The 12,856-nt window shown below is 40.4% G+C and overlaps 2 protein-coding genes across 8 annotated transcripts in view; one reads left to right on the top strand and one right to left on the bottom strand.

The window, feature by feature from the left end:
- The window catches only part of LOC111151564 (tubulin delta 1), a 25,554-nt gene extending 19,171 nt beyond the window's left edge, over positions 1 to 6,383 (bottom strand). For 3 of the 4 annotated variants that reach the window (XM_022509635.1, XM_022509634.1, XM_022509636.1), the window contains exons 1-3: positions 5,253 to 5,424; positions 1,787 to 1,934; positions 565 to 781 (exon numbers count right to left, since the gene is read on the bottom strand). In XM_022509635.1, the coding sequence (XP_022365343.1) occupies positions 565 to 781; positions 1,787 to 1,934; positions 5,253 to 5,424 (537 nt within the window). Of the gene's footprint in view, positions 1 to 564; positions 782 to 1,786; positions 1,935 to 5,252; positions 5,469 to 6,290 lie in introns of those variants that run through there. The other variant, XM_022509633.1, reaches the window with a different exon arrangement.
- A 359-nt stretch (positions 6,384 to 6,742) lies between these two features.
- The window catches only part of LOC111151757 (ribosomal protein S6 kinase B1), a 41,446-nt gene continuing 35,332 nt past the window's right edge, over positions 6,743 to 12,856 (top strand). For 3 of the 4 annotated variants that reach the window (XM_022509934.1, XM_022509932.1, XM_022509931.1), the window contains exon 1: positions 6,743 to 6,922. In XM_022509934.1, coding sequence (XP_022365642.1) covers positions 6,782 to 6,922 — 141 coding nt within the window. In that variant the 5' untranslated portion in view covers positions 6,743 to 6,781. Of the gene's footprint in view, positions 6,923 to 7,112; positions 7,537 to 12,856 lie in introns of those variants that run through there. The other variant, XM_022509933.1, reaches the window with a different exon arrangement.

The following is a 12,856-nucleotide window of genomic DNA, read 5'->3' as shown; positions in this document are numbered from 1 at the left end:
TTTCTTTCTTTCTTTCTTTCTTTCTTTCTTTCTTTCTTTCTTTCTTTCTTTCAGAGAGGGAGAATGAGTGAGAGGGAGCATGACAGGGGGAAGGTCAGAGGGAGAAACAGACTCCCTGCTCAGCAGGGAGCCTGAAGTGGGGCTCCATCCCAGGACTCCAGGATCATGACCTGAGCCGAAAGTGGTCGCTTAACCAACTGAGCCACCCAGGCGCCCCTCCTTTGGAGTTTTTAAAAACAAGGACACCTCACTTGTTTGGAAAAGTTTAAGCAAAGTTAAATGAATTGCTCACAAAAGTACTATATAATATAATGAATGACTCCTGATGTGGTAACTTGGTATTTCCAAAGAAAGGGTGAGAGCAATATTTTACCTATATTTATCTCACTGCAAAGAATACAAAATACAAAATTTTCTTTTTCTTTTTTTGGTAAGTTTCACTTAAGTAATCTCTATACCCCATGTGGGGCTCAAACTCACAACCCTAAGATCAAGAGTCACATGCTTTTCCAACTAAGTCAGACAGATGCCCCCAAAATATAAAATTTTTCAAAATCTTCATACCTCACCAGTTTCATAAGGCCATATAATGTGATTCATTTTCAAAGAGTTTGAGTACTGATCTTGTAAATTCTGTGTAACAAAGGCTCCTAGCCCTGATCCTGTGCCCCCAGCCATACTCATTATGATGAAAAAACCACTCAAAGAGTCACATTTCTCCACTTCCTTCTGGATTAGGTTCATTATAGATTCTTCATGCCTGGGTCCATGAACAGAGTAACTATGCAACACAAAGAAAAAAATACAAACACCTTTCAATTTACTCAGAAAGAGGCAATGCAGAGAGGAATATATACAATACAGAAGCTTTTTTAAACACATGGATGTGAACTAGCTCTTATGAAAGGTATAGGTGCCCTGATTGATAAAATTTAAATGTTAAATATATTGAACAGATGAATAACCCTGCAGGGACAGTGAATTTACTGGGTACAATTCTCTTTTGTTGGCCATTCCTATAGCTGAAGACTTCAGTTACCAGGTACTTCTGCAAGTTTATGGTACAAAATAATATTCAATATTTATAATAATACTCCTAAAGCAGTAGTTCTCAAACTTTGCTGCACATTAGAATCACAGAGGACAGCTTTAAAAAAATTCCAACATCCGGACTTCATCATAAATCAATTAAATCAGGGCGCCTGGGTGGCTCAGTGGGTTAAGCCTCTGCCTTCAGCTCAGGTCATGATCTCAGAGTTCTGGGATCGAGTCCCACATCAGGCTCTCTGCTCGGCGGGGAGCCTGCTTCCTCCTCTCTCTCTCTCTCTCTCTCTCTGCCTGCTTGTGATCTCTCTCTGTCAAAAAAATAAATAAAATCTTAAAAAAAATAAAAAAATAAAAATCAATTAAATCAGAATTTCTGGAAGTAAGACCCATGCATCGGAATTTTCCAAAGAACCCCAAGACATACTACTGCCTTGTTGTGTTCCCCATTAGCTGGAATACCTGCCAGATAAAGATATTGTTTTGATAATATGCTAGTTGGCGGGATGACAGTGAAGAGGTAGAAAACCCTGTAGGAAGAGAGCTTTGGTTTTATCATTACCTGGACCAGAAGCAGAGATACCCATGAGATAGAATGAAAAGTTTCTTCTGGGTGAAGTCACACTCTAAATTTTAAAATAGCAATTTCAGGATTATGTGCTTGGTATATCAACTGTGCAGCAGTAACTATGCTAACAGGGTAGCTGTATCTAAACCAAAAATCATGAGGAATTACTCTTACCCATATGCCCAGTTGTTTCCAGAACCTTGTTTTTGACAGAAGCACGAATGCTGACCATATTTCCATCGGCCAGACTGGGCAGCCTTTGATAGTGTCTGATTGGTAACTTTAGGTTCCATATCGACAAGTATGGCCCGGGCACTTGGAACTAGAGAGAGGAAAAAGACCAAAAGAAAAATATTTCATATGTCTTATTCGGGTTATTTCAGAGCACAAATTTCTAGGTCCAAAAAAAAAAAAAAAATCCAAAGATTAAGGATAGAAAGATCTGTCACACTGCTTAGAAATTAAGGTGGGCAGGGGCCTTAAGGGGCCTTAAGCTCTGCCTTCAGCCTCTGCCTTCAGCTCAGGTCATGATCTCAGGGTCCTGGGATCAAGCCCCGCATTAGGCTCTCTGCTCAGCAGGGAGCCTGCTTCCCCCTCTCTCTCTGCCTGCCCCTCTGCCTACTCGTGATTTCTCTCTCTGTCAAATAAATAAACCTTAAAAAAAAGAGAGAGAGATTAAGGTGGGCAGTAGCAGGTATATGCAGATGGTTCATAATGCCTAGCATTCTACGAAGTAGAATGGATCAGTGTAGGCTAAAATGATCACTGGGTCAGGTCTACAAACATCTGTTAAGAGCTTACAATGTCCCATGTATGGTGCTGGGAACACAGAGATGAAGACAACATCAGTCTAGCCCTAGAAGGACTGGTGGAAGTGATAAAACTTAATCTCAGTGTGATGTGATATGACCCACAATGAATCCACATTAACAGAGTAGCACATTCAGATGTATAAAATAGCATGGGCACAGAAAGCGGCTCAGGATTGTTGAAACAGAAGACAGAGAAGGAGGGAGTACAGGGACTGATGAATGGGGATGCAAAGCAGGCAGGGCTCAAATCTTGGAAGTCCTGGTATGCAGTGCTAAAAAGCTTAAAAATTTATCTTTAAAATACTGTGAAACTACAAATGTTCAAGCAACTGAGGAATTGTCATATGACTTTTAATCTTATTTTTAATTAATTTTTTAAAGATTTTATTTATTTATTTGTCAGAGAGAGAGAGAGAGAGAGAAAGCAAGAGCACAAGAGGGGGAGCACCAGGCAGAGCAGGCAGAGGGAGAAGCAGGTTCCACAGTGAGCAAAGAGCCTGATGCAGAACTCAATCCCAGGACCCTGGGATCATGACCCAATGCCAAAGGCAGACGCTTAACAACTGAGTTACCCAAGCATCCCTTTAATTAATTAATTAATTAATTAAATTTTAAAAGATTTTATTCATTTATTTGACAGAGAGAGAGACGGTGAGAGAGGACACACCAGCAGGGGGAAGTGGGGGAGAGAGAAATAGGCTTCCCACCAAGCAGGGAGCTTGATGTGGGGCTCCATCCCAGGACCCTGGGATCATGACCTGAGCTGAAGGCAGATGCTAAATGACTGAGCCTCTAATTTAGTTTTTAAGTAACCTCTAATTTAGTTTTTAAGTAACCTCTACACCCAGTGTGGGGCTTGAATTCACAACGCTGTTATCAAAAGTCACAAGCTCTACCAACTGAGCCAGCCAGGTGCCCCATCAGATGACTTGTTAAATACAGCAGTAAGGAAGAGAGATACGACAGACACAAGAGTTAAGGCAGGGAACTAGAAGGAATGTCTTGAAATAATCTAGGTGAGAGAGGACAAGAGCCAGAACTAAGCCAATGGCAGTGAAGATAGAAAGGGGAGAGGAGATATGTAGGAGGTAAAGTAAGCAGATCATTATGTTTGATGGTATGTGGGCAGAAAGAGCCCAAGTTCTAAATGAAAAAATAATGAATGCCCTAAGGTATGGAGATGTTGCGTTTGAGGTACACATGAGGATGCAGGTGGAGATGTCCACTAATCAGTCTGCAGCTTGGAAGAGAGGCTGCAGATTTGAGAATCACTAGTGTCAAAGAAGTGGCAAATTACAAGAGTAACTGAAATTAGCCAGAGAGAACTATACCAGAGAGGATTATACCAGTGAGGAGAGATAGCCTGAGATGCAACCAGTGGAGAAGACAAGTTCAGAGACTAAGGAGGAGTTTCAAGGAGGGAGTTTTTGTTGTTTCTTTTTTAAATATTTAATTTATTTATTTGACAGAGAGAGAGAGATCACAAGTAGGCAGAGAGGGAGGGAGAAGCAGTCTCCCTGCTGAGCAGAGAGCCTGGATTCAGGGCTCAATCCCAAGACCCTGAGATCATGACCTGAGCTGAAGGCAGAGGCTTAACTCACTGAGCCACCCAGGTACCCCTCAAGGAGGAAGTTTTATAGTTAATGTTATAAAATCCAGGAATGAATTGAGAAAAGAGAAACAATCACAACAATCTAGTAATTAGGAGATTACTAGGAACTTTTTTTTTAAAGAGAGGTGGGGAAAGGCAGAGGGAGAGAGAGAATATTAAACTTGCTCCACACCCAGCATGGAGCCCAATGCAGGGCCTGATCTCATAATCCTGAGATCATGACCTGAGCTGAAATCAAGAGTTGGACACTTAACCAACTGAGCCACCAGGTTCCCCACTAGGAACTTTTTTTAAAAAAATTAACATATAATGTACTATTGGTTTCAGAGGTATAGGTCTGTGATTCATCAGTCTTATATAATACCCAGTGCTCATTACACCACATGCCCTCCTTAATGTTCATCACCCAGTTACCCCATCCCCCTAGTCCCCTAGGAACTTTTCTTTGAGGACTTCAGTGGTGGTGTAGGGCTAAAGCAGGACTGTAGTTGGGTAAAGAGGATTCTCCTTTGAGAATCTTAGATGAGAAGGTAAAGGGATAAGAAGGAAAAGAAAAGCTTGGGGTGCCTGGTGGGCTCAGTTGGTAGAGCATGTAACTCTTGATCTTGGGGTTGTGAGTTCGAGCCCCAAGATGGGGGTAGAGTTTACTTTAAATAAAATTGCAAAGCTTATTCCAAATCCTTGCACCATGTACCACCCCACAGTGCATATACCCAAAATGGAATAAAATTTTTTTCTTAAAGATTTTATTTATTTGACACAGAGAGAGAGAGAGCGCACCAGCAGGGGGAGTGGCAGGCAGAGAGGAGGGAGAAGCAAGTTCCCTGTTAACCTGGGAGCCCGATGCAGGGCTCCATCCCAGGACTCTGGGATCATGATCTGAGTCAAAGGCAGACACTTAACCCACTGAGCCAACCAGGTGCCCCAGGGAATAAGACTTTAAAAAACCAAACAGAACAAATCAAAACAAAACAAGAGAAAAAAGAAAAGAAGTTAGTCATATGTTGTTTGGTAGGTTGATGAGATCTGGGCATGCTCATGTGCTGAAGGGAAGTTGCCACTAGAGAGGGAAAGGTTGTTAACACAGAAACAAAGGGCTATGAGCAAAGTCATTCCCTAGAAAAATGGGAAGAGTTGGGGTTCAGACACCATGCAGAGGACGTGGCCTTGAAGAGATGTCAGAGTAAGGGAGAGGAATAAGATGCATCACACATACCTCCATTTTCCTCCTCACTGAAGAATCTTTCTTTGCAAGATGCTTGATATGCCTCATTCTCTCTTTTAGAGCAGAGTCCCTGGGGACAGTGTGAGTCAGTATATAGAGCATCAAATACTTCAAAACCAATCTGATTACCACACTGACCAAGTTGCACTGTTACTACTGACATGCTGAGAGGCAAACTAGGCTTATTCCCTCAAAAAAGTGAGCAACCTGTAATAGAAAAATACAGGCTTTGAGAACCACTACAGTACTAATAACCAAGGAACAAATAAAATATCATATGTATATTGATAAAAATATAACTTAAAAATGCCATACATATGGTGTTATAGATGAAATAGTTAGGTTGTCTAAGGAACTAATCATTCAAGGAAGTTGTTTTCTTTCTCTACATGGTTTTGGGATTTGGAATTTACTGTACCCAAATGCATTCAAAGACAGCTCAATAGTTACTGAAATCTGATTTGTAGTCACTGTGTCCCCAAGCATGCATTTAAAACAAAACAAAACAAAATGAATGCTAGTTGAAGGAATTCCTAGTTCAACTTCAACTACACTTCACACAGAAGTTAGCTCAACAATTGTACACTTAATTAACTTTAATTTTCTCTCTTCTAACTAATGACTTTCTCTCTCTACCAATCACCCTCTGGCCTGGTAACTACAGTAACACAAGAAATATGTGCGTTTAGGTCAGGTAGAGAGCAAAGAAGACAAAGCTTGGAAACGGAGGACTAGATGAAATAGGAGACCGAGCTTTCACTATTTTTAACAATGAAAAGAGGATTTTTGGTAAAGACCTCACACCAGGTCTTTGCAGCACTGGAAAGAACAGTGGCTAGTGGCTTTCGAGCCAGACTGTACTTACAATTTTCCAATAACCCGGCAAACTAGGTATTCTCATTTAATAGATAAGGAAACTGAGACTCTGAAAGGTTATGTGACTTTCACAAAGCCACTGAAATAGAACAGCAAAACCAAGTTTCTCCCTTTCTCCACTAGCCCCAGGAGCTCCCCATAAACCCCACTCACTGATAGACCCAGAACCAGCCGTTTCTGTCCTGTTCAAACTTCAGAGGGCCAACCCCCTCATCATGCGCATGCTCACTGTCAATTAAAAAAAAACTACGGAGGACGAATGCGCATGTTCACAAACTAAGAGTTTTGTTGGTTGTTTTTTTTTCCTATTCAGAAAGGTTAATTACGCATGTTCAATTTCAATTTATCAACTTCAGACTAGGTACGCATGCTCATTGTCCATCAAAAGCTTTAGCCGACAATGCGCATGATCTAGCTACCTCAAGCGGCTTCGGTCGGGGTTCTGCGCATGTTTCTGCCAGTACCTGGCTCCAGGCGATAGCTCTACGCATGTTCATTGCCCACTGTTCGGCTTCACACAACCTTGTACGCATGCTCTAGCGCTGAACTTGAGGAGCCAGTCTAGGGCCTAGGCGCAGACGCACTGAGCCCAAGCAGCCGGTGATGGCGGCAGCAGCGGCGGTGGCTGCGGCGGGTCCGGGCCCATGAGGCGACGACGGAGGCGGGACGGCTTTTACCCAGCGCCGGACTTCCGAGACAGGGAAGCTGAGGACATGGCAGGAGTATTTGACATAGACCTGGACCAGCCAGAAGACGCGGGCTCTGAGGATGAGCTGGAGGAGGGGGTGAGGCCCGGGGTCCCGGGGGGCCCGAGGTGACAGGGCCAGGGCGGCGGCGCGGGCCCTGGAAGCCCGGCGCGTCGGAGAGCTCGGAGACCCGGGGAAGGGGGGACGCGAGTAGTCTCCAGGAGGAGTGTAGGCGCCGCGCGGTCCGAGGTAGGGGAGCGGGTGGGGCGGACCTGGCCCTAGGTGTGAGGCCGCTTCGGGGCTCGCAGGTGCAGGTCGCGCCTGTAGCCCCAGATCAGCGCAGCCCGGAGCAGTCTATTTGTGGAGGGAACGAGAAAGGGCGCGTGGTCGATTCCTCGAGCTGTTGAACTTGAGTGTGGCGGGGCGCGAGTGGTGTAAGCGCGTGTTGGGGGGAGGGGGACTGCGCTTTCTGGGTGTCCCTTAAGTGCAGGTGAAGTGCGGAAGGGTTTCCCTTCGAGTGTAAGTTTTCAAGTATTAAATCTTAAGACCTCCCACAACCACCTCTCTTCTCGGCCTGTCGCTTCTCTCCTAGGAAGCGCTCAGCTGTTAGAAGTGACAGCTGAAAACTTCTGTCGGGAGTAGCGCTGCCGCTGCTGTTACAGCCACCAGGAGTTTTATTTCGGGAGCAAGGGGGCTCTGCTGCATCTTCCAGGGTTTGTTTGTTTGCTTTTTTTTTTTTTTTTAAACACCCTCTTCCGTGTGACTTTTTTTTTTCTTAAAGCATTTATAATGGCACACGGCATTTGTAAGTTTTCCCCTAGTTGAAGATGTCTACATTTTTTTCAAAATACTTTGTGTAATTTGGGGGTGGAAAAAAACCAGCGTTGACAGCTGTGATTTGGCTTGCCAAAAATAAATTGCTTGTACTGAGACTTGTGAATGGTGGTGTGAGGGCTTTCCTTGCTGTAATTTAGGGTACTAAATTTAGAATTGTTTTTTTCCTAATGCATAGCTTGGTTTTACCTTTGCTGTCTTAATAGTTTGTTATTCTTTATGGAATACCATTCTTTTTTCAAGATAAAGTTATTGAAAAATCACAAATTGCACTTGAAGTTCAAAAATACTGTTGTCATACTAAGTCACTGATTCTGGGCAAATGATCACCCGTGGTAACCTCATGATAATTTAGATTTTAAATCCCACTGTCTAGGTGAGCATATGAGTTAAGGACTGGTGTCAGATATTTGCTCTATGTAAGAAACTTCCCTTTTCCTCACCTGATTTTCCTCTCCTGGAAAGTAAGTTGTTCCCTGCTTGTTGCCAAAAGATTGAGATGCTGTAAAAAAAAGAGCTTTGAACATTGTAAGAAACTAAGTGGGCTGAAATAATATTGTCTTTTCATAATGAAATGAGTCTAAATAAAAATCACAGTTTGTAAGGTGGGTATTGAGTTGTATACTTTTTAGTATGTTTGCCTGCAGAATTCCAGGTAGCCTCTTAATACCTGATACACTACATACAATTTGAAACAGATATGGAATTACTTTCACTATGTATTGCATACTCTCATTAATTATATTGGCTCCATATGGCAGCGGCTTTGGAGTGGGGCAAGGGAGAAAACTGGGTAATTCAGGAGATGTTAAAGCAGTTGAAAGTAAAACACTGTATTAAGCTTTCTGTTATGAAATGGGATCTCCTTGAGATGTGTTTTGGCCTGCTCCTGTACATTCATTTTGTTGGGTACGAGCAAACAGGTTTTGAGAGAGTGTGGAAGTGGAGGCCAGAGAAATTGGTAGAAATATGAAAGAGAAAGAAATATGACCACTACCCTGGGGAGGGGAACTTTGGAGAAAAAGCAAAGGTAAAGAGGATTTTGAGGAAGAGCCTTCAGTAGAATATATCTTACTTAGCAATGCTTTTGGAGTTGAAAATATTTCTTTTGAATGTGTTTTTCCAAGAGATTCCTCAAGGTAGACAAATGAAAAGAGTTGAGAATGGGATTGGGTTGGCCACTTGAGGAAATGCAGTGACATCCAGGTTTCTCTAAAACAAAATATAAAAATTCTGAAAAACAAGAAAAGTTTAGAATCTTGGAAAATCTGGGTAGTTGTGAATATGCAGCATTTAGTACACAAGCTTTTAAAACATTGGTCTCAGAGAAGCCCCACTTCATCATTGTATAGCAGGGAAACCGAGGCATAAACCAGAGAGGTGATTGCTCAAGACTACATAGATAACTAGTAGTTAACTAGTAGTGTCTTCTGATTCCATTCAGCCTGCAGGCTTCATTGCACAGCTTCTTCATTGCATTTACTTGTCTTGTTCATTCTGTACCTCTTTGTGGTGGGTTAAAAGTTAATTCAAATCCCTCTAGGCATTGTCACTGACTGTGTGACTTTTTTTTTTTTTTTTAAGATTTTACTTATTTGAGAGAGAGACAGCACAAGCAGGCAGAGCACCAGGCAGAGGGAGAGGGAGAAGCAGGCTCCCCGCCAAGCAGGGAGCCCAATATGGGGCTCTATCCCAGGACTCTGGAATCATGACCTGAGCTAAAGGCAGGTGCTTAACTGACTGAGCCACCCAGGTGCCCCTGACTGTATGACTTAGAATAAATTGCTTAATCTGACACTTTTTTCTTCTCTGTAAGATGAGGATTATGTGAGTTAAAGTATGTAAAATACTGCCCTCTTAAAATATTCTGGCATATTAAGCAGTTAGCTTGTTCATGGAAATACAGCTTGTCAGTCTTACTCATTGTCAAAAAACCAAACGTTCAAGTTTACCCTCGTTTTTGCCTAGAGACTTGATAAATGCAGTTATACCAGAGGTGCTGCATTTTTGAAACTGTAGGGTTTTTTTTTTTAATTATTGGTCCTAGTTAGAGATATATGCCTTTTTAGATATGTTATACTGACTAAATTTATATTAGCTAATATATATGTTTATACAGCATAGTTAATTCTTCAGTGAGTAAAGGATGTCCTCATGAGGACAGTAAATGAAAGCATTTATGGATAAAGCTGAATGTCTCTTAACTAAGAAAAGACCCTGATTGAATACCTCAAAAGACTATATTAAAAAGCAATGGGTAAGAGTGTTTTTTGGGAGGGGGCTGGATGGGTAGGTTTGGATCTTTTTTGTTTGTTTTTCACCGGTGATGGTATAATTTGGGGAGAGCGAGTTGAAACCTTTAAGGGAAAGTTTTCCTCTAGAGATTTTCATTAGATTTTGAAGATGTTGTAAACTTCTGTTTTCTATAGAGACACAAAAACAGTACTAATCCTTAATTTTTACTCTACTAATGCAAAATTTGAAGTAGTCACAGAAGCTTACTGCATGAGTTTCAGATTGGGATATCAGATTTTTATTGAGCAAAAAGTTTAAAATTTTTTAGTGCTTTGAAAAATATAGTGCTAAAGCAAATATTCACTGTTATGAAAAATTATAGAAAAACATCAGTAGTTATCCTGCATTATAATAGGCATTATAAAGCAGTTTTAAGTAGCTCAAGATTTTGAGCAGGGTTTACTCCTTTTCTCCCAATTCATTGATTTACTGAATCTTATTTTATAATGAAATGTCTATGACAAGCAGGCAAGTGGATAAACCGTATAATGGATATCTGGATTAAGGCTATTTCACCCATTGTGTAACAACTTATTTACATTTTTATGAAATGTTCTCTCTTTGATTGGGATTTTAGGCATATTAAGTTGAATTTATATACAATTTTAACTTAAAACTTGGGAAATAGTTTGGTGGGTGGTTTGAAACATACCTTGGATAGTTCCTTAGGTGAGCAGGATTCATGTTGTCAATCATAGTAGCACATGAAGAAAAGCATTAAGTCATAAAAAGTCATAAAGCTTAAAGCGGAGGAAAAAAAAATCTAACTGAAAAGTTTCCTATGAAAGAGTTGTCTAGGTATTATATAATGTTAGCCTGATGCTTCAGGTGTGAGACTTTTCTAAAGGTCACGTGGGCCACAGAAAAGCATTGTGCCTCAAATCTTTTCTGCTCCAGAAGGTAACGGGAGGAAGTTATAAACACAGATGGAGGTGGTAATACAGGCCTGGCTGGCTTCGGAAATGAACTATAGCCGCAGGCCGTATCTTTCTAGGTGTCTTCAAAGTCATGGTTTATGTTAACTACCCTGTGGTCTTTAATTTAAAATTAAGTAAAACTAACATTAAAGTAAAAACAATTATGTATTACTACTTTTATCACATTTGAGAGAAGTTAGTCTTTTGTCTTTAAAGTGAAGCTATTATATGTGAAGCACTGGAGACCAAAAAAACCTTTAACCATAACTACTCCTACCCACCCAAAAGAAACTGTATCAAGTTGAAACTGCAAGAATTTTTTTCCCCTTGGTATTGCCCCATCCATTTAGCTCAGTCTAACATTGAAACATACATGCCTAGTATTAGCCTTCATCCTGACTTGTTCACACCATGAGTAAATTTTGGCTGAAGATTTATAGTTTTGGGGGGACAGTTAAGCATCCCTTGTTTAAGAATACTATCAGTTTTCTTTGTGTAGCTTGAATGTGTACTGGTACCTTTGAAGGAAGATATGTTCAACTAAACATTTTATAGATTATTCTAAAATGTTCATTAAAAACTTAAAAACTTACCGTTTTTAAAAAGTACTTAGATTCCAGTTAGTCAGCCTACAGTGTAATATTAGTTTTAGGTATACAATTTAGTGATTCAGCATTTAAAAAAACATCATTATTGAGAGCCCAATTAAGGGATATCCTTTTGTATAAATTGAAAGACTCATAACCAGACTGTATTCAAGAATACTTATTTTAAAGCTATATTTTATAATATTCATAACTGAATTTCTGCTGCCAAGTTTTTTTTTGGCAATTCTGTGACTTTTAGTATATTTATAGAGTTGTACAACCACCACTGCAATTTAGTTTTAAAACATTTTTATCGCCTTTAAAGAAACTGGGCCCATTTAGAGTCACTATAGCCACCTCTGTCCCTAGGTAACCAGTGGTCTACTTTCCATCTCTGTAAATTTGCTTTTTCTGGACATTCCATATAAATTGAATCATTCAGTATGTGGACTTTGTGTCTGGCTTCTTTCACTTAACATGACGTTTTTGAAGATCAGCTATGTCGTAGTATGTACATAGAACCAAGTTGTATTCCATTGTATATGTCAACCACATTTTATTTATGAGTTCACCAGTTGATACTCATTGCAGTTGTTCCAGTTTTTGACTTGTGAATAATGCTGCTAAGAACATTTGTACCCAACTCTTTATGGAACATATATTTTTATTTTTCTTGGGTAGATACCTATGAGTAGATTTGAAGGGTTGTATGTTAATTCTATGTATAATTTTTCAAGAAACTGCCGAACTATTAAAGAGGTTGTACCATTTTATATTCCTGACAGTAGTTTACTAGTGTTCTAATTTCTCTGCTTCTTGCCCAACTTACTTTTCTGTCTTTTTAATTATAGCCATCCTGGTGGATATGAAGGGTTATCTCAGTGTGATTTTGATTTGCATTTGCATTTCTGTAATGGCTGATGATGTTGAACATTTTTTCAGGTGCTTATTGACCATTTGTGTATCTTGTTTGGAGAAATACCTGTTCAGATTCTAACATACTTTTTAAAAATTGGGTTATTTTTAAATTTTTGAGTTGTAGAAGTTCTTTATATATTCTTACTCTGTGGGTTTTCTTTTCACTTTCTTAACTTTTGAAGTGCAAAAGTTTTACATTTTGAATAAGTCCAGTTTATTGGTTTTTTTTTTTTCTTGAATCATTTGTGCTTTTGGTGATATGTCGTTTTTAAAGATTTTATTTATTTATTTGAGAGAGAGACAGACAGTGACCGAGAGAGAGAGCATGCACGCGTGCACACACACACACACACACACACACACACACACGCACAAGTGGGGGCAGGGACAGAGAGACAAGCAGACTCCTTGCAGAGCAGGGAGCCTGACGTGGAGCTCTGTCCCAGGACCCTGGGATCATGACTAAGCAAAGGCAGATGCTT

Source organism: Enhydra lutris, unplaced genomic scaffold (assembly GCF_002288905.1).
Source record: "Enhydra lutris kenyoni isolate GAN:26980312 unplaced genomic scaffold, ASM228890v2 scaffoldscaffold26, whole genome shotgun sequence".
NCBI classification, from domain to species: Eukaryota; Metazoa; Chordata; class Mammalia; order Carnivora; family Mustelidae; genus Enhydra; species Enhydra lutris.
This window is presented reverse-complemented; position numbering and strand designations above follow the sequence as displayed.